The sequence below is a fragment of the Mesoplodon mirus genome, assembly GCF_964341445.2.
Source record: "Mesoplodon mirus genome assembly, chromosome: 1".
In the NCBI taxonomy this organism is placed as follows: Eukaryota; Metazoa; Chordata; class Mammalia; order Artiodactyla; family Ziphiidae; genus Mesoplodon; species Mesoplodon mirus.
The window spans coordinates 38,500,405-38,520,940 of NC_138976.1; the positions used below are offsets into that span (position 1 = coordinate 38,500,405).

General features: G+C 37.5%; 1 protein-coding gene across 1 annotated transcript in view; it reads left to right on the top strand.

The window, feature by feature from the left end:
• Positions 1-20,073, top strand: part of MFSD14B (major facilitator superfamily domain containing 14B) — an 87,459-nt gene extending 67,386 nt beyond the window's left edge. The window contains exons 5-12 of the mRNA XM_082624259.1: positions 1,474-1,588; positions 7,239-7,457; positions 9,090-9,203; positions 12,648-12,719; positions 14,138-14,250; positions 15,743-15,840; positions 17,499-17,641; positions 18,309-20,073. Coding sequence (XP_082480385.1) covers positions 1,474-1,588; positions 7,239-7,457; positions 9,090-9,203; positions 12,648-12,719; positions 14,138-14,250; positions 15,743-15,840; positions 17,499-17,641; positions 18,309-18,560 — 1,126 coding nt within the window. The 3' untranslated portion in view covers positions 18,561-20,073. The remainder of the gene's footprint in view (positions 1-1,473; positions 1,589-7,238; positions 7,458-9,089; positions 9,204-12,647; positions 12,720-14,137; positions 14,251-15,742; positions 15,841-17,498; positions 17,642-18,308) is intronic.
• The last annotated feature ends 463 nt before the right edge of the window (positions 20,074-20,536 follow it).

Consider the following 20,536-nt stretch of genomic DNA (forward strand, 5'->3'; position numbering starts at 1 on the left):
TGGCTCATTTGACTTTGAAAATGTGTTGTTTTTTGTCAGCTCATTGCTCTAGGGCACTGACATGAACATAATTTATATCAAAAGGCAGGAGTCACTTTTGTGTGTACTGTATTAAGACCAATAGCCTATTCTAAATCATAATGTGAATTTTAATTTGATCTCATTTTTTCATGATAAATAAGGAGAGAATAGTTAGCATGTAGCCAAGGCTATTTAGTTAATAAAAATGGGTTGGAATTTGCACCTGAGCAGTAACTTAGTTTTTCTGGAGTACAGAGGATGGTATTTTGGCCAGAATTCCTGTTGCTGAGATGCTATTCCTATGTGAAGAACATACTTTAGAATGGAGGGGTTTTGTGTTTCAGTTTTTTGGGTTTTTTAAAAAAAATGCAATGAATAGTTTTGGAGGGGGGTGCTCATGTGAAAATACTCTCATTTGATTATCTGATAGGAATTTGATGTCAACATTTGTCATGTTCCAGATGTGTTGGCTATCTATAATGAATCATTTTATTTCCTACCAGATGAATTTTTATAAAATACTTTTTGGTATTGAGTCTTTCTGTCCAAGAACAAGTCATGCTTTTCTGATGAATTAGGGTTTTTTTTTTTTAATGTTCTCTCAATACCTTAAAATTATTTTCTTCAGATCTTTAAATGATTTTACCTCTTCTCTTCCAGTTTTCATGCTGCTGCTTCTGCTACTTGTGTAGACTAATGAATAATGTTAAATAAAAGTAATGATTATGGACCTATCTAGGACCAATCTGCCTCATATATATGAAGGAAATACAATGTTTCATCATTGAGTATTAAGCTACCTTTTGGGTTGAAAAATACTTGTTCCTATTTTATTTAGAGATTTTCTTTTTTAAAATCAAGGTTGAATGTCAAATTTTATTTGATGCCTTTTGCATCAGTGGAGGTCATTTGAATTTTCTTCTTAGATCTACCAGCATGATGAATCATATTAATAGATTTCTAATATTGAAACATTCTTACATCCTAGGATTAAACCCTACTTTTTGTTCTGTGAGGTTCTGTTTGCTAATATTTTAACTAGATTTTTTAAACATCTATGCATATAATAGAAATTTTTTGTCTTAATTAATTTTTAAAATGCTTCCTGCTTTTGCATATATGTATTATTCTTAGCTAAAGCTAGGAAGTTTAGAAAGTTTTAATTTCTGTTCTGGCTACCTTTAAAAGTATAACTTTACTGCATACCCTTACTCTTTCATTTTTTTAAACTGCATTTACTGAAACCCCTTGAACAATGACAAAATTAGTATGTTTCTCCTTCCTCTCCATCTTGATTATAATTTTATTAGTTGTCCTCTATATCTTTAAATATACATGTATTTTTAAAATTTATTTTTTGGTTTATAGTCTTTACATGATATCTTTGGCTTTGGTTATAAAAGTGTGTATACACTACCTCTCTCATGGGTGTTTAAAATAATCTTTTTATAGGTGGTATTTTGCAATGATTTCCATGTCTGGAGTCTTCTCAGTCACGTTCTCTGTGATATTTGCCTATGTAGCTGATGTTACTCAGGAGCATGAGCGAAGTACTGCTTATGGATCGGTAAGATAATAGATTGTGTGTTTTTTTGGTTTTTTTTTTTTTTTTTTTTTTTGCGTACGCGGGCCTCTCACTGTTGTGGCCTCTCCCGTTGCGGAGCACAGGCTCCGGACGCGCAGGCCCAGCGGCCATGGCTCATGGGCCCAGCGGCTCCGCAGCATGTGGGATCTTCCCGGACCGGGGCACGAACCCGTGTCCCCTGCATTGGCAGGCGGACTCTCAACCACTGCGCCACCAGGGAAACCCTAGATTGTTTTTTAATCAGAGGAATAATGAACATTCTACTAAAAATTCACTGGAAAGTGAGATTTTATTAAAATAGTGTTAAATATTGACTTATGTAAAAGAAAATCCAAAGCAATTGAAATAAAAAAGGAGACTTATGAGAAGTTAAAATAGCAAGATAGAAATTGCTAGTAATTTATTTTCTGGTTTTAGTGTTGGAAGATTGGCAGGATGTGTTGACTTGTCAGTTGCAAAGTTTTTTTTTAAAGTTGGTTTGATTTGTTTCTTATTAGCTAATCTCTTGAGGAACCATAAACAGTAAACAGGTGCTACGATCATAGGTCTCTGTGTAGCTAATTAGAATTGGAGAGGTGATAAAACCTCAGCCATGTTAATCCATTGTTACTGTATTGCTAGTTGTGTGACTCAGGCACTTATTTGGGACATGGTACTACAGAAAAAGGACTACATTCATTCAGCAAATAATTGCTGAGTGTATAACAAAAGTCATAGGAGAACTTTTTTGGGTAATTGACAATCATTTCTAATTTTCTTAGGCAAGATAATGGCACTATGATTACGTAGGAGAAGAAAGACCTGTAGAAGATGGCAGGCTGAAGCCATTTAGGTCAGAGTGTCACAACTCTGAAAATTATTTAAGTGGTTCAAGGGGAAAAGATGACAGACGAGCATTTGTGGGTATGTGTTCAGTGTGTGAACCTCTTGGGGTAATTGGGTGTGGACAGGAAAAATTTTACCTTCTTCCCTTTTAGGTTCTTTGGCCAGCATAATAATTAAATTGATGTAAGACTGATTAACAGGAGAAAAACAAATTTAATTTCATTTGTATGGGAGTCCCACAAAGATGTGAGATAACTCAAGGGAAGTCAGGCAATTGAGGCTTATATACCATCTTGAGCTAAGGAGAAAGAGGGTAGGGGTCTGGGGCTACAAAGGGAAGGAAGACAATTCACAGGAAGATGAGGAGAGCAAATATCTGGTAAAAAATGTTTGCCATTCCATGCAGTTAAGTCTGATATAAAAAGTTATCTTTACTATTTGCTCTCTTCCTGGCATAGGCCTCCTGTCTAAATTCTTTTAGGCTGTTAAGGGAAAGGTAAAAAGCTTTTCCTGAGTCTTCTGGGTCTTAATTGCCTTCAGCTAAGAACAATCCACATGCCAAAGTGGCACATTTTGGGGTGGCTTATTCTGCTCCCCTTCAGTGTGCATTGTGCTCTTCTCTCAACTTTCCTGTGTTTGACATGTTCCTAGTAAGAAGATGGAAGAAGAAAGATGATCTGGCTGGGTTGTTGAATGTTTGGAGGGGGATTGAATGCCAGAAACTTGGGTTACTTCTCTCCTGAGCCTTACTTTTTCTTTTAAATCCCACTTCCTGGAAGACAGTAAGTAGTCATTCAGTGTTGACTCAATGAATAATTGTATGGATCAATGATGGACATATAAGTCAGTCACTGCTGTTCCACAAAACACAACAGCAATTTTTACTTTGTTGACTTTAGACATCAGTAGTTTAAAAACTTCTCCTTCGACCCCACTTACCCTGTAGCTATTACTTGCTCTCTCCTTTCCTTCTTCCCTCCTCCCCTGAATGTTTCGCATGTCATGTCCTAAAACAGGGGCATCTCCAGAGTGCTACGGAGAGGGAGAAGCAGATAGGAAGGCTTCAAAGAAGGCAGGGTGTTCAAGGTGGGCTCTCAGGGTTGGTCAGCAGATTTGAGGGGTGCCACAAGCCTCATTTATCACACTTGCGCAGCTTTTCTCAACATCACAGAAAACACTCATTTCCCTCCAATTTTATTCGATTTTTGTTCCTTGCTTCCACCAGAAAAACCCCTCATGAAGCTGTTGTGCTAAGCAGTAGTACTTAGGAAAGATTTCAGAGAGAGAGAGTTCTGGAACCAAAGTGATCGTGACTTAGTTCCCCTGTCTCTAGCTCAGTTCTTCATCTGTAAAATGGCAGTTATAATAATGCCTGTTCTTAGGTATGTTGAGAGAAGTTACTGGGAGGAGCACCCTACTGAAATGTGCCCTCAGCCAGCATGTAAGGCTTCCTGACTTGGTCACAGGACCCAGGATTTGGCCAGTGGCTAACCTTTACATTTACCTCTACATATCAGATGTTGAGATGACAAACCTGAAAAAAGTAAAAGAAAAAAAGCTTGCAGGCTACCTTACAGATATAGGAGGATTTATTGCCAGTTAATTATAGGATTGTCAATCAAGTCTAGCTGAAATTCTAAGAAGCATTTTGAGATCTGTTGAAGAATATATATGTATATCTTCCTTACTAAAACTCCTCCAGTAAACAAAGAAAAGTGGTAATTCTTTCAATGGCTGCAATAATGAATTTAAGTTAATGAGAGACTGTTGTGGTGAAGTCATCCTTTAGATTTATTCACTGGTGTTGTATTGAGTGTTAAAGAGGGATTTTAGCTAAATACACAAACTAAGCAAGTAGGCTGCTTTAAGTTTTAAGAAAGATGCAACATTTTACATAGAATTTCATGGGACCATAGATTCTCAGAAACTCATTCAACAAGTATTTACTGAGCAATGTAACTAATCAAATAAAACAATTAGGAAACCACTGCTGCTCCCTGTCCCCTTCTGATATTTGAAATTTGGTGACTAACCTTTTTATTTTCATTTCCATATTCCACATGATTAAATTGGCTTCCAGAGTATTCATTATTAAATATTTTAATAACAGACTTTTTCCCACTATATTCCTGTTGTTTCTCACTATTACTACATGTATATAACAATTATGTTTTACTTTTTGCATACTTGAAGAAATTAAACTGATCTTTAAGTGTTATACCTGCTTCAGTGTACCACTGAGGGAATGGAGGGAGGAAGTTAGGGTATTATAGGTGGGCATTAGTAGACGGAGAGATGGGAGGAGGAAATCCTGAGCACTGTAGGACCTAACCAAATTGGGCTGTGTTAGGAGGAGGGGGTAGGCCTGCCCCTCTGTGTCTGAGAGCATTTGCCTTGCGGTACCATCTAAGTCAAGTTATGAAGCTTTCAGGTCTTTAGATACATAGACTTGTAAATAATAATGCTCGTGTCTTCTTCGTGTTTTTCAAGACTTAAAGATTCTCATTAAGATTTCTGCCTTTGGTAATTTCTCCATGGCAGTGTACAAATGTTTGAATTATGGAAATACCAGAAAATAGAGCACTTCTCCCTTAGAGCAGTGTTGCAGGATACATCACATGGATGGGAAAGATGAATTTAAAAGTTTACCATGGTTTGGAGTGCATCATTTATTTGATAATGAGCATTAATCTCATAATCAATCTTTTTTTTTTGCAGTACGTGGGCCTCTCACTGTTGTGGCCTCTTCCGTTGCGGAGCACAGGCTCCGGACGCGCAGGCTCAGCGGCCATGGCTCACAGGCCCAGCCGCTCCGCGGCATGTGGGATCTTCCCGGACTGGGGCATGAACCCATGTCCCCTGCATCGGCAGGTGGACTCTCAACCACTGCATCACCAGGGAAGCCCTAGAGTGCATCATTTATTGATAATGAGCATTAATCTCATAATCAATCATTCTTTATCCCCCTTGTTTATATCTGAAGTAGTTACTGTATCCCCTTCAAATTTGTGGGGGAGCTTAGTAGAAGGCAGTCATTTTCTATTCAAAACTGATGTATCGTGTGTTCTTATATATTAAATTATTGTTAAATAGATAATAGTTTAATTCCATTGTTCTTAATGACCAAATCTTGAGTTATTGAACAATCTTTATCTTAGAATATGTCCAATTGGCTAGAATAGAATTATGATAGTAGACTTAGAAATGTCTTTGACAAATAACAAAATAAATGATTGAGTGTTTTCTTCTGTATACTCCATGATCTTTAGATTCTTTACACTTGGAATGCTGTGGAATTATAGAAGCAGTTTTAGCTGAAATTTAGGTCTAAGTCTGACTGCATTTTAGTGAGAAAGATGAATTTGAGAAATTGGAGAATGGCTTCCAGTTCTTGCTCATCTGTGTGAACTTAAGACATATATTGTTTCTTCATTTGTACATTGAATTGTAGAATATCTTCTCAATTTACATACAGTAATTTGATAAGGATTAAGTAGTGGAAAACGGTTATGAATAAATGAATGAATGACCCATTTTGTGCACGTATGATGTTAGTATTAGCACCTGAGGACCCTGCAGCAATGCTTCCGTAGCACGTGAGGATGCTGCAGCAGTGCTCCCATAGCTGTTTGCATGTCATTGCAATTTATAGTATAAAGTTACATGATTGCCTTGATCTTCTTAAGTAAAATGAAAAACCCTGAAGGGCAGGAGCTCTGTCTTCTTATTTATCTGGCACATAGTAGATGCTCAATAAATATTGAACCAGGGAATTCCTGTTCTCCAAATTAGAATTCTCTATACCCCCTTTTTTTCCCCAGAAATTTTTTTACTTTTGGCTTTTATAATATTTTTAGTATAATACTAATTTCCAATACGTTGTATTTTCACATTCAGTTGGGGGGTGATGGATGAAGAAAAAATGTTATTGGCTACCCAGGAGTCATAATTTCAATCATAGATAGTGATTTCTGTAGTTTCTATTAAAATCAATTAGAAGTTTAAATAACCAACTTATTATAAATGTGCTTTTGACACTCAGTCTGGTTATAATTTGGAGACTGCCCATTTAAGCTTCTGAACATTCAGATTACATTTCAAATTAAAGGAGCCTTCTACGTGCTTGTAGGAAAGCAGTGTGAAGAAGCTTCACATGGATTCAAGTTGCAAGGGTCATCAGTTGAGTCAGTGGTCTCTGGTATTAGGTGGAGGTTGGGAGTGAGGTGACAGCATGACGAAAGTCCCTAGCCTGGGGATTTCTGCATTTAAAAAGCTTTGACGTCTCCCTCAACAAATCTTTTCAGATTTTTTGTTGTTGTTATAGCTTTTTCTAAGATTACCAGAGATTTTTCCCCCTCTCAGTGCTAATGAAATGGTGAAACAGTACATGTTTTTGGAAGATGAAATCAAGCCTAGTCTCTGAGTAATTTGTAGATTTTATCATCAACCCTGCAGAAATGTTTTTCATACCTTTCTCTCTACATCCCCATTCCCCAAATAAAGAAAATTAAAACATGTATATTTTATTTATGGGGAAGGTTTTACAATTTTTATTTCTAACAAATCATTATTTTGTATTCTTGTAGCTTTCTAGAATAACTCCAATTAGTTAATAGCTTGTGAACAAGTCCTTAAAACAAAATTACTTTCATTCTTAAAAGTTGTGTGCAACACAATCCTTTTGTCTTTTTAAAGCCAGGGATGGATGGCTTTAGGTATGTACCTGTGGGAACCTGGATGAGAACAGGAATATAGGTGTGCACCTGCAGCAGATGGGACCCTGGGTGAGAGTGTGCTTTTTCCATAGGTCTCGGCCACATTTGCAGCCAGTCTGGTCAGCAGCCCAGCCATTGGAGCATACCTGTCCGCCAGTTATGGAGACAGCCTTGTTGTGCTGGTGGCCACAGTGGTGGCTCTTCTGGACATCTGCTTCATCTTATTGGCTGTTCCAGAATCTTTGCCAGAGAAAATGAGACCTCTTTCCTGGGGAGCTCCGATTTCTTGGAAACAAGCAGACCCTTTTGCGGTAAATAAAAACATGAAAACATTTACTTTCCTAAATATCTTTCTAAGCCATGCAAATAAAAGAACATTCCTGCAGCCTCAAGCATCCTAGCAGTTGTTGATCTATTTTTTTTTCTCCAGTACAAATTAGAAAAAATGTATTTGCAAGTAAGGGACTGAGGTAGACTGTACACGAAGGAATATATAGAATTGCTACTTCTTAAGTCAAGCATGTGGTTATCCTATGGGAAGAGACAAGAAATGTCCAGTTTATCCCTGATGAAGACTTGGGAAGGAAGGTTTTTTTCTTTTTGCATAGTTGTTTTCATCCTTCTTTTAACAAAATAAATGAAAGTGGCCATTTGAAGTGGTTGTTTCGGTTCGCTTAAATTCAAAAAGGGTAAATGCATTTGGACCAACTAAAGTAGTTATTATCTAAGTTGTTAATATACACCCACGTTGAACAGAGGCTTTAAACTTGTCTTTTGCAGATTGAATGGAGTCTTTGTTTTCTCTTTTGTCATGGGGGAATCCCATTAACAACTAGAAAAAGTACTGAGAAGAAGAATCTTCTCTCCCCACCTTCTCTGGTTTGAAATAGTTCTTGAAGAAAATATGTGCAGAAAAAAATAACCAGAGATTTGATATTTGATTTTTTTCCCTTAAGCTTATCTTTTAGGAAAAATACATATAAGAAAACTAACTCATGAGAAATTCTTTTCTAAAAAGCTCCCTCATTGTATGACCTGTGGACCCTGCTCATTCTGTTTGTGCTGTAATGTCAGATATCAAGAAATAGGTCTGGAGAAAAGGAAACCAGGAGTGGAGCCAGTCAGACCTCCCACCTTGTCAAGCTACACAGAGAAATTCCTCTGTGAAGTGCAACTATTGTGGCTTACTTTTCAGGGCTGTTATGAGGATTGCAGTGAATGTATATAAATTAACCAGTCTAGTGTCTGGTATATAGCAAGGTCCCAATAGACATTAGCTACTTTTGCTTTTAATTATATGAAGGTTACAGTTATGATCACCTAGAATGCACTGCAGAGCTCTACACTCTGTAGACAACTTTTGGTGCACCTTTTGGTCTACTCAGACATCCTGTGTAGAGAGGAGTAGGATTTTGGAGAAGGTTGTTAAATTCAAAAAGTTGTTACTGGTCAGAGAATCTTGTCGTCACTGACCCCATGGCTGGAGCATACTTATTTGTCTACAAATTTTAAAGGCAAATTTAATGTTAACATTTTAAAGAATAGAGTAAATTTATGTGTAATGAAAACACTGTACTGTTTATGGCTTTAAAGGAGTTGTATTATGAATGAAAGAGAGAGATGAGATTTTCTTAAAAGGTTCTGAAGCAATGTTTTTTCAGGGTCTGTTCATAGGATGTTCAGGGTCTGTTTCAGGATGTGAACCAGTATTGTTAACAAAGAGAGAAAGCTGTAATATTTGAAACATACCTCTGAAATTAGGACTTGTAACCTCCTTAAAGAGATGGTGATAGATTTAATGTTAAGGCTCAATTCCTTTTATAATCCATTCATCTTTTGTTATCTACCTTAATAGATCAAAACAGTGCAGCCAATATCCCAGAATATCAGTGACATCAGTATCTATTTGCTTTTTATATGTTTCTGTTTCTGCTTATTCCTAGTCACTGAAGAAAGTTGGAAAAGATTCTACCGTCTTATTAATCTGCATCACCGTTTTTCTTTCATACCTTTCTGAGGCTGGACAGTATTCAAGTTTTTTCCTCTACCTCAGGCAGGTGAGTAGTGAGTGCCTAGTAGCTTTTGAACATGAGGAAAATCAGAGATTGGGATCTGGCTAGAGGTATTTTGTGGGAAAACACTGTAGAGAAAAAAATTGTGTTAACTTGCTTCTAGTTATAAATGTAGGTGCTGACATATAATTAGTAGTCAGGAGACCTTTAGTGCAATAATTTTTAAAATACAATAAAATGTTTACTGTGGAAAAAATTTCTTTGAGAGTTATACAGAAAGAGAATTAGTAGAAACAGAAATTTTTTTTTTTTTTTTTTTTTTGCGGTATGCGGGCCTCTCACTGTTGTGGCCTCTCCCGCTGCAGAGCACAGGCTCCAGACGTGCAGGCCCAGCGGCCATGGCTCATGGGCCCAGCCGCTCCGCGGCATGTGGGATCCTCCCAGACTGGGGCACGAACCCGCGTCCCCCGCATCGGCAGGCGGACTCTCAACGACTGCGCCACCAGGGAAGCCCAGAATTTATTAAATCTTTAATAATACCCATTAAATTTCACAGAGAGGTAAAGTTTATTTCAGAAGTGCCCTGACCCCTGGGTCTGATCACAGCCAGCTTGCTTAGCCATCTGTAGTAGGCCATAGCTCAACAACACTGTAGACTTCAAGGTGGCTCACAAATAATTACCAAAATAATCTTTTCTCCCTTCTGATTTTTCTCTTTAAAAATTTACACCTTACTTTGACCTCCCCAAAAGGCAATTGACTTACAGCAATTTTTTTAAAAAGTTCCCTTTTCCAACTGTTGTTTTAGGTCTCTGGGATTGCTAAGACCTGAGTTGCCTTCCATTGCAATCCTGTCTTGGTCTTTTACTGATTTCACTGGAAGTCCTCCTAATGGTTTACTCCACTTTGTCAAAGCAAGCCTCCTCCTAAGATAAATTCCACTATTTTTAGAGATATTTTTAAATAAAATTTGTTAAATTCTCCATTCTCATAGTTTTCCTGAGAGTATGAGACTATAATATTTTATATGGTGTCATGTTTAAGTAAAACGTTTTTCAAGCAGTTTTATTTTTGTTTTGCTCATTATGGTGGGTGGATGTTGGAGATTTAGAAGGAAGAGTGGTGAGATAGTGTGGTTAATGTAGAAAATTATATATGCATACATTAAATTACATTAAATTTGCATTTAATGTAGAAAATAATGTAGGAAAAATGGGAAAGTCCAAGGAAGAAAGTGAAAAAACATGTCTCCTTCTCAAAGTGTTCAACATAGAGTTCCCAGCAAATCTATTTCTAAGTATATAGCCAAGAGAATTGAAAACACATACCTATACAAAAACTCTTACACAAATTATTATTCATAGTAGCCAAAAAGTAGAAACAACCCGTATGCCTATTAACTGATGAAATGGATCAACAAATGTGAAATATCTGTTATTATTTGGCAATATTATTATTGCCAAATAATAATAATATTATTATCTGTTATTATTATCTGTTATTATGTTATTATTTGGCAATAAAAAGCAATGAAGCACTGATACACACTACAGCATGGGTGAACTTTGAAAACATTATTATAAGTGAAAGAAGCCAGACCATACATAGTATGATTCCATTTGTATGAAATGCTCAGAATAAATAAATCCATAGAGATAGAAAGTAGATTACTGGCTAGGTGGTAGAGTAGGCTGGGGGAATGGAAATCCTAATGGGGTACCATGTTTCTTTGAGGAGTGATGAGAGCTTTTAAAATTGATCATGGTGATAATTTACCAACTCTGTGAATATAAAACTAAAACCATTGAATTGTACACTTGTAATGGGTGAATTGTATGGTATTTTAATTCTGTCTCAATAAAGCTGTTTTAAAAAGTATATTTACAGGGGTTGTGGGGAGGGATGGACTGGGAGTTTGGGGTGAGTTTGGGGTTAGTAGATGCAAACTATTACATATAGAATGGATGGACATCAGGGTCCTACTGTATAGCACAAGGAACTATATATTCAGTGTCCTGGGATAAACCGTAATGGAAAAGAATGTAAAAGAGAATGTATATTATGTATAACTGAGTCACTTTGCTGTACAGCAGAAACGGATGCATTTTAAGTCAATACTTCAACTAAAAATATATATATATATTTACAAATTAGACTGAGAAATAGATTCCAATTTTTAAAAATTGCATTTGATTAGAGAGTAATAGGATATTGTTAATGTCAGCAGCACTGGTTTGGGAACCAGAGGTTCTAGCTCTAACTCTTTTTATTAGCTAGTTGTGTAACTTGAAGGAAGACGGTCATTTATGAAATGTGAAGATTGTATACAATAATTTTTAAAGGTTTTTTCTGAATTTTATAAAGTTTCAATAGATAGGGCAAATAAAAACTTGATATTTAAAACTTAAAAGTTTTAGTAGGCATTTCAGAGCTGCTGTTAAGGTTAAGAGGCTTAGAAATCATTACCAGCTAACTTTGGCTGCTCATTAGAATTAGAATCACCATGGAAGCTTTTTAAAACATACCTGTGTCTGGGCCCAGAGAGTCTGATTTAATTGGTCTCAAGTGGATTCCAGCATCTCATTTCTCCTCTCTCCCTTCTCTTCTCCCCTTCTCTGTTGCCCACATGATTTTAACGTGCAGCCAAAGTTGAGAGCCACTGACTTTGCCAGTGAGCATACTCTGTGTTGGCAGCATCAAAAATCGAATCATTTTCTTCATGTTCTCTCCAACGCTTGATAATGTTATGTTTGTCTCTTGGTGGGTTGCGGATGGGGATGGATATGCAAAAAATAGGTAGGCCTACAATAGAATTTTTTTTTTTTTGCGGTACGTGGGCCTCTCACTGTTGTGGCCTCTCCCATTGTGGAGCACAGGCTCCAGACGCGCAGGCTCAGCGGCCATGGCTCATGGGCCCAGCCGCTTTGCGTCATGTGGGATCCTCCCAGACTGGGGCACGAACCCGTGTCCCCTGCATCGGCAGGCGGACTCTCAACCACTGTGCCACCAGGGAAACCCCGAAAATATTATCTTAATATTTAATATTTGTTAAATTAAGTTGTGCTGCTTATAATGATTTCTTATGACAGATTTAGATATAAATTATCGGTTAAATAGGTTCAACTTCGGGCCTCCCTGGTGGCGCAGTGGTTGAGAGTCCGCCTGCCGATGCAGGGGATACGGGTTCGTGCCCCGGTCTGGGAGGATCCCATATGCCGCGGAGCGGCTGGGCCCGTGAGCCATGGCCGCTGGGCCTGCGCATCCGGAGCCTGTGCTCCGCAACGGGAGAGGCCACAACAGCGAGAGGCCCGCATACCGCAAAAAGAAAAAAAAAAAAAAAAAAAATAGGTTCAACTTCGAGCACTGCCTAATTTGCCATTGTCAAGGTTTTATGAACTTTCCTCAACTATTTTATTCTATGGCTTTAATGGAACATAACATTCCTTATTTTTATAATACCTGTATTACAAAGTGTTTTCATTTCCACAGGTCATAGGTTTTGGATCTGTTAAAATTGCAGCATTCATAGCTATGGTAGGAATTCTGTCTATTGTGGCTCAGGTGAGTGTTATTTTACCCATCCTTTTTTTTTTTTTTTTTTAATGTTTTTAATCTGAAGTAACTGTAGATTCATAGAAAGCTGCAAAGAAATATTCATGGAGATCTCCTGCACCACTACCTCAGTTCCCCTCCTCCTCTGCCATGGTAACATCTTATGTCCTGTGGTGCAATATCAAACCCAGTAAACTGACATGGATACAGACCATAGAGTTATTCCATTTTTAATAGAATCTTAAGGTTATGATTTAGGAGGAATTTAACACAACTTTTCAATACTTTATAGAGCACGTGTTGTTACCTCTAATGGATCAATTCAGCAAATAAAAATTTGCTTTTACAACCACCAACCACAATCTAACTCCAGTATTGCAAAATTAACCAGAAAAATGTTTCAGTATTATTTTAATATTGAAAATTAATGAAGGTGAAAAGCAGAAATGAAATTTTGTAACTATTACAATCCTTGCTATCCCCAGGACTGAAGAAATGTGGTAAGTCAGTACGTTAGGATATATGTAATGAGTAAAGAGTATTTATTAAACGTTTCCCCATCTATTATAGGACCACAAAAGGCAGGGCATATATGCTTTAAATTAATTCATCGATATGCTTAGGTGCATTCACTATATCATATGGGACTGTTACGTGGCTATTTTCCTGGAACAGCTATATGAAGCATGGTAGGCCAGGTGGAGCACTCTTCTGTGATAACTCTCTCAAAGAGAAATGAGAAGCCCGCAAAACTGCTTTGCCCAAATATTAGAATTGACAAGGCTTATAGGAATGCATCAAACCAAGGGCCTTTTATTTTTTTTAAGTGTATCAGCAAATGTAAATTATGTTAAACTTTCAAGTTGCTTATGATTTTGCCTTGTTTTTAATATTAACTCTGGTTAGTCAATTAGCCCAGATTCATCTTTTATCCTATGCCTTTTCAGGCTGTCTCACCTAATTTTTTAGCAGAGTATATATTTGTTAAAATCACATTTGTATCAGTCCAACTTTGTGAAACTGTTAACCCCCACCAAAGTCCCACATATTCTGTAAATGTTCATCAGGGGTTTGCTATTCACTGGTGGCTAAATTATTGGCATTTCTCCAAAGAGACAGAGGCATTTTCTTCTCAATCACAGTAACTGTTGAACAGCTGTGATGACCTTTTGGGAAGTGATAAGCACCAGATAAACAGGTTTCTGGGGAGGAGGCCGAAGGCCCTGAGCCCAGGTTAGTCTGGGAAGGCCCCGAAGTTTCACCCCTTTAGAGCTACATCAGTACTGCACGGCCTCCAAGGTCTTAGGTCAGGTGGTCTGCCATTTTGAGATTCTTGGTCACCATTAATGGGCTTCCCCATAGAACTTGCATCAGATCTTGTGCTTGTGTTCATATGATTACTCAGGATTATCCCCTTTGCTTTGCAGACGGTCTTTCTTACCATCTTGATGAGATCATTAGGGAATAAGAACACCGTTCTCCTTGGTTTGGGTTTTCAGATGCTCCAGTTAGCCTGGTACGGTTTTGGATCTCAGGCATGGTAAGCCTCTCCCATGGATTCTTATGAACTAATAGACAGATGTATCTTTTAGAGAGCTCGAATTAGTTGAGTGTGATGTGAAGGAAGCAGGAGTTACTTTACTGGCATAGTGTATTCAACATTTCAAAAACTGTTAAGACTTAATTTGGGGAAGGGTAGAGCTGGTAATTTAGGATTATTTGGATAGATTGCCTTCACCTCAGCAGGCTTTCAGTGAGTTGTTACTTCCTCCAACCCTCCAAAAAAAAGTTTTATGCCTAATTTTTAAACACATTTGTCAATTTTTGGAGTCAACACATTATAGGCAAAAACAAAACAAGAAGACAAGGAAAAATGACTGATTATGGTGGAATTTACTACTATCATTAGCTGAGTGACTTTGGACAGTGACATAACCTTTATAATACAAAGCATATGAGTTAGATGAACACTGCTGTCTCCTCCAGAATCTTGTGTATCCTGATCAGTTATTACTCCTAATGTATTAGATTCCCATTAAGAGGAAGGAAGGTTAAATTAAGCCCTGTGGAATAAGAAGAAATAAAAAGAATTTTGAGTGCTATTTTGTTGTGTGGCAAGTTTCCCTATGTGCCTGGCTACCAAATACTAGAGTCCATATCTCCGTTTTAGATATTTGATTTGGTCCCCATTTTGCAGTCATAAATGGATGACACAATTTAGAAGAACTCGAAATGCTTTAGGTGGTCGGTGGTTGATTCTTCTTGTTCTTGGAAATCTTAATTTCAGTCCCATGAACTTTGGTTCAATAGCTGATTCAGTCAAACTCATGCTACCTTAGAAAGATTCTGTCGACCTAAAGGGTTTTTCCTTTTAAATAAGGACGTGCATGTCATCCCCAAGAGAGTCTGGCCAAGCAGGTTTTAAGCCCAGGTGGGGCCTCACTTTGCTCACACTCAACACCTAATACTGACACACATTTAGGTTCCTTTCATTGAGAAAAAACAAAGGTCTAAAGGAAGCACACTTGGAAGTCTGCAGGATGTCATCCTGAACTTCAGGTCTCTGAAGTGTTGTGTGCCACCAACTTTTTCTGTCGGTGGCACACAACACTTTATTGAGGGGTAGAAAACTGAGCAGCTCAAAGACAGTATGGAGCTGAGCCTTTGAGAAGTACAAAGAAAAAAGTGGAAAATTGGTAGGGAAAATGTGGTATTTATAGGAACAAGAAATCCTTTTGCATTTCATTGAGCTTACATCTAAATATGGTAATAGGGAAACTAGGAGGAAGAACAGATTTGACAGAGGTAAAATAAAGAAATGAAACTTTCCCAGCCCGTGAAGTGATCAGTATTAACAGATGCAAAACCTTCTAGGTTAAAAAAAAAATCCATTTTTAAAGAGGAAAAAAATAAATGTAACTTAACACAAGAAAACAGAAAGCATTTTGTGCTTTTGCCATTGATTGTACTCTGAACAGCAAGCTCATTGGGGCTGGCCTGCTCCCTGACCGCAGCCTGTCCTGTCATTGCAGGATGATGTGGGCAGCAGGGACCGTGGCCGCCATGTCCAGCATCACATTTCCAGCAGTCAGTGCCCTCGTCTCACGGAATGCAGAGTCAGATCAGCAAGGTGAGGTCACTGTTTTCCTCCTTCAACGGAGACGTACCTGCCGTAAGCATGAGCAACTCTGAGCCTCTCTTCACATCAACAAAGCAAGATGTTACAGCCATGTGGTCCCTGCTCAACAGTCATACCTATTTACTTTGGCAAATAGGAAAATTCTGTTTTCCTTCCTACTTTGATCTTTGATCATATTTTTGAAATCTGGACTCAGCGGGTCAGAATACTAAGACAACTATCCATTTTCTCTTTTCAGTTTTAATCACTGAAATTTCTTTAATTTGGAATCACTCAAAGTCCATTACTCAACTTAGGAAATGATTCTTTGAGTGGATAAAGAAAAATAAATCTGAGTAGTTCTTGATAATTGGATGCAGAGTGAGAGACAAAATTAAGATGACTATGTAGAGTAGCACTCTGTCTAGACTCTTACTTCATCCTTCTTGTGCCTCTGGCTTCCCTATCAAGCAGTTCCTACTGCCAAAATTAGTCCATTTCTTTCTCCATTACTTAATGGCTTACCTCACTGTAGTCAGGAAGTAGTGAACTTCAGAAGAAAAAAATTTTAATGCCTTAGAGATATTTTTAAAGTTTCAATAAAAAACTAGATTGGAAAAGCTAGTTTATTCATTGCACCTATTTTTCCATATCAGAAATTAGCCATCTTATTCATATCTACTTTTATTTTTTTTAATCTTATTTTTTTTTTTTTTTACAGTAGGTCCTTGTTGGTTATCTATTTTAAATATAGCAGTATCATTTGAAGACCACAAATTCTGTGTGTTACCCTGGTTATGTTAACTTAGCTGACTGCATCCTTGGGGAGGTGTTGTGCTTGAAGTAAAGGTATGAGCTATCTGTGAAGGATGGACATTGCCTTGGCATCTAAGAGACACTATCCTGTCTCAGGGCATGAATTTTCTTTGGCTTTTTTTATGCTTACATGTATTAATACAGATGTTTCTAAATGTCAGCATATAAACTTATTAGAACACACTGTATTAGGTTGAATTATATTTGACCATTTTTGATTTACAGCAACATTCATCTCATGATTCAAGCTAATTTTTTACCTGCCACATTAGATACCAGAGATATCTAGAAATTAGCACTTGGGTTTTTCAGTAGAGGTGTACAGGGAGATGGACCGGGAGTATAGAGGTCACTGTGAGGAACAGAATCTGTCTGAAGGTGCTGGGAGCACACAGCATCAAGACCTCTATGGACTCACACATGGGCAGGGATACAAGAGGCAAAGGGCAGATTTTTATTGTAAAAGCACCATTAAATGAGTAGAAAAGGAAAATCTCAATCCACAGAAAAGTGTAAATTGCCTATAAATGGAGAATATCAAGACTTTTTTTTATTCCCTGATTATAGGAAGATCTGCTGTTAGGGAATTCAGCCTCAAAGGGCTTTTAGAAACATCACTGTCATTTCATACCCTATAGATCTTAGGACATTGAGTGTGGACAACATTAAAAGGATATAGAAAACCAAGGAAACATTTGTGCAATGAATGAAAATATGATGGGTAAAGTCCCTAAAATCTACTTTCCACAGCCTAGACTACTCAGTCCAGCAGAAGCAGTATTTCATATTAGTAAGAAAGTACTGTTAGTCTCCAATCTGAGAAGACTGGCTCCCTTCTCTTTTTTCTGACCTAGGAGTTGCCCAGGGTGTCATAACTGGAATAAGAGGACTGTGTAATGGCCTGGGGCCAGCCCTGTATGGCCTCGTATTCTACATGTTCCACATGGAACTGACTGAGTTGGAACTGGAATTGAATTCTAACAATGCTGCCCTGCAGGTAATTTGGTAATAAGTCTAGGTTTACAATAGCATCTGTGTCTGATTTATAGCAAAATCTTCCGACCTTAAATTTGGCAAGTGTTCTTATTTTTATAATACTATTGTATTTGACAGTAGTAAGTGCTATGTTCATTGCTTCCTGGGACTAGGGAGGGATCATTTCAGTGATTTAATATCTTATGTAAAAGATTTGTCTTAACTTTGTTCAGATTCTGTTTTCACCTATATAATTACTCTGATCAGAATGCTGTCCTCTGGTGAAGCTCAGTTTTCTACTATTTATTTGCTATTACTTCCCTCCTTCCAAGCTATATTTAATATAGATTTCTATACAAAATTGGAATTACTGTTCATGTACATAGTGCATGAACTCAGGTCACAGGGCAGGATTAAAGATAAACAACTGTTGTTTACATGTTTGGTTAAGCTGTTGGAAAGTTTGGTTAAGCTGTTGGAAAGTGGTGCACAAAGCAGTGATTAGTTGCCCTCCATCATATTCCAGACACCAGGCTCTGTTAGAATTTGCTATGACACTTAATGAACATTTGCTTATGAGAAAATAACTCACTTTTCAGTGGTGTGCTATTTTGGGGTCGTCCAGGACTAATTTTGATTGGAAAGACTAACCAAATTCTTCATCTTCATTTGTTTCCCACACCCATCAGGGAGCTGTCATCCCAGGCCCACCGTTTTTAGTTGGGGCATGTATAGTTCTTATGTCTTTTCTGGTTGCCTTATTCATCCCTGAATACAGTAAAGGCAGTGGAATTCAAAAACACAGCAACAGCATCAGCGGCAGCCTAACCAACACGACAGAACGAGGCAGTGATGAAGACATTGAGCCACTACTGCAGGACAGCAGCATCTGGGAGCTCTCTTCCTTCGAGGAGCCTGGGAATCAGTGCACTGAGCTATAAACTCTGAAGAAACGAGAATTCTGTAGACTCCATCTCTGAGAGCCATGGGGGAGCCACACCACACTGGAGACTTCATGGTGCTGGAGGGGAGATGCTGGTGGCATCCTTCAGGGCCGAGTTTGAGAAGTAACCTCCACCCCTCGTCTCCCGCCCCTTCCTTCTCCTCTTCCTTTTCTACCATTCTTTTTCTTTCTGCTTATATGTTAGAACAAGTTAAGGTTGAAATACTTTTCTGCAAATAAATGCAACTCTCAAAGTTATCTGGAGTCCTCACTTTGAAACTCAGAAAAAGTCATCTCTGGTAGAAAGAATGACTTTCCTTTAATAACTCCAGAGTAAGAGTGACCATGTCCTTTTCAGTAGAAGGTGCAGGATTAGTACAACTGCCTTCTCTGGCAAAATTTGAGATAAAGAATCCCATATTTTCTTCCCTCCTGTTTCTCTGAACTGTGCCCGTTTAGCCCATAAGTGTTTATGAGTGGCGGCTCCAAGAGTCACTCAGTATCAGGGATCTATTGCCTTTGTTCAAAAGTCAAGCAAATAACTAGTCTTACTCTCCTTTCCTTCTCTCTACTTCCTATTCTTGGCTAGAGTGAAATTCAGCATATACACCTCTGGACAGTAATAACATTGATTAGTGATAACCTTTACCAGATGAAGGAAAATTTTTTAATAAATATAAATCATGAAGAACTAGCAATTCAGATTCCTGGACCTAATGTTTTGGTTAGATCCAAGGTGATTTTACAGAAGAAAAACATACATCAGCCATTCTGGTGGCAACATAGAAATTGGAGGGTGCTTGTAAGAAAGTTTTCAACAATGTAAACATTCCTAAGTGAGAATGAGAGTTAGTAACTGGATACCAGTGGATTTATATCCAAGTTTAGACTCACGTAATGCATTCTTACTATATTTGCTCCTACCCACATCTCCTGTGTCTTTCTTTTCAGTGTTTCTTATTCATCACACCCCTGCCTTAACTGCTCCATGTAGGCATTTGTTTTCAGTCAGTCTTTATTTTCATCTATGTATCTGCCATTTGAATCTCATGGGAATATGCACAGCAAATTCCTTTCTAAAATATAATGGTTTAAGAAGCTCAGTTTCACAATAAGTGTCTTGCTAATTTTTCGAGATGTTTTATGGACAAAGAAAACTTTACAGATTATATGTATTTTCCTGCACCAGTAAGTGGACCATTAACTAGGGCCCATCTTTAACACAGCACTCCTTTGAAAGTTTTATAGGTATGAAATATATGTAGATACTCATAAGGAGTTTTAATTTTTTTTTGATGGGGTGCTATGTAAATCTTGTATTTATAAATGTAATGAAGGTATTGACAAAAAAAATATACAACTTTTATAAAGGATTGTGTACTGACTGAATACATTTAAAAGAAAATATATTTTGAAACCTGTTCTGCTGCGAACAAAGATAACATATCTTTTTACTATGCTGTTGGTTTTTAAGTTAAGCTTCCTAATGCATAATAAATTTGCAACGGATACTTTTATGTCTTTTGTGTTTCTTTAAAGCGAACAGTACCATTGATCTTTGGGTTCTCCTTTGAGTGACTTTCAACTGAAATAAGTTTTTAGTCCTTAAGCTAATGCAGAAGATATGTGTATTTTCAAAATAAGTTTCATTTCAAAATCTCCCTTCAAAAAGTTGTGATCTTCAAAAAGAGATCACAACTATTTTTTATTTTAAAAAAAAGCAGGGATACAAACATACTTGTACACCCATGTTTATTAGCAGCATCATTCACAGTAACCAAAAGGTGGAAGCAACCCATGTCCATTGTTGGATGAATGGATAAAGAAAATATGGTATATATTATACATAAATGGAATATTATTTGGCCTTTAAAAGGAACGAAATTCTGACACATGCTACAATGTGGATGAACCTTGAAGATATTATGCTAAGTGAAATAAGGCAGTCACAAGTTGACAAATACTATATGGTTC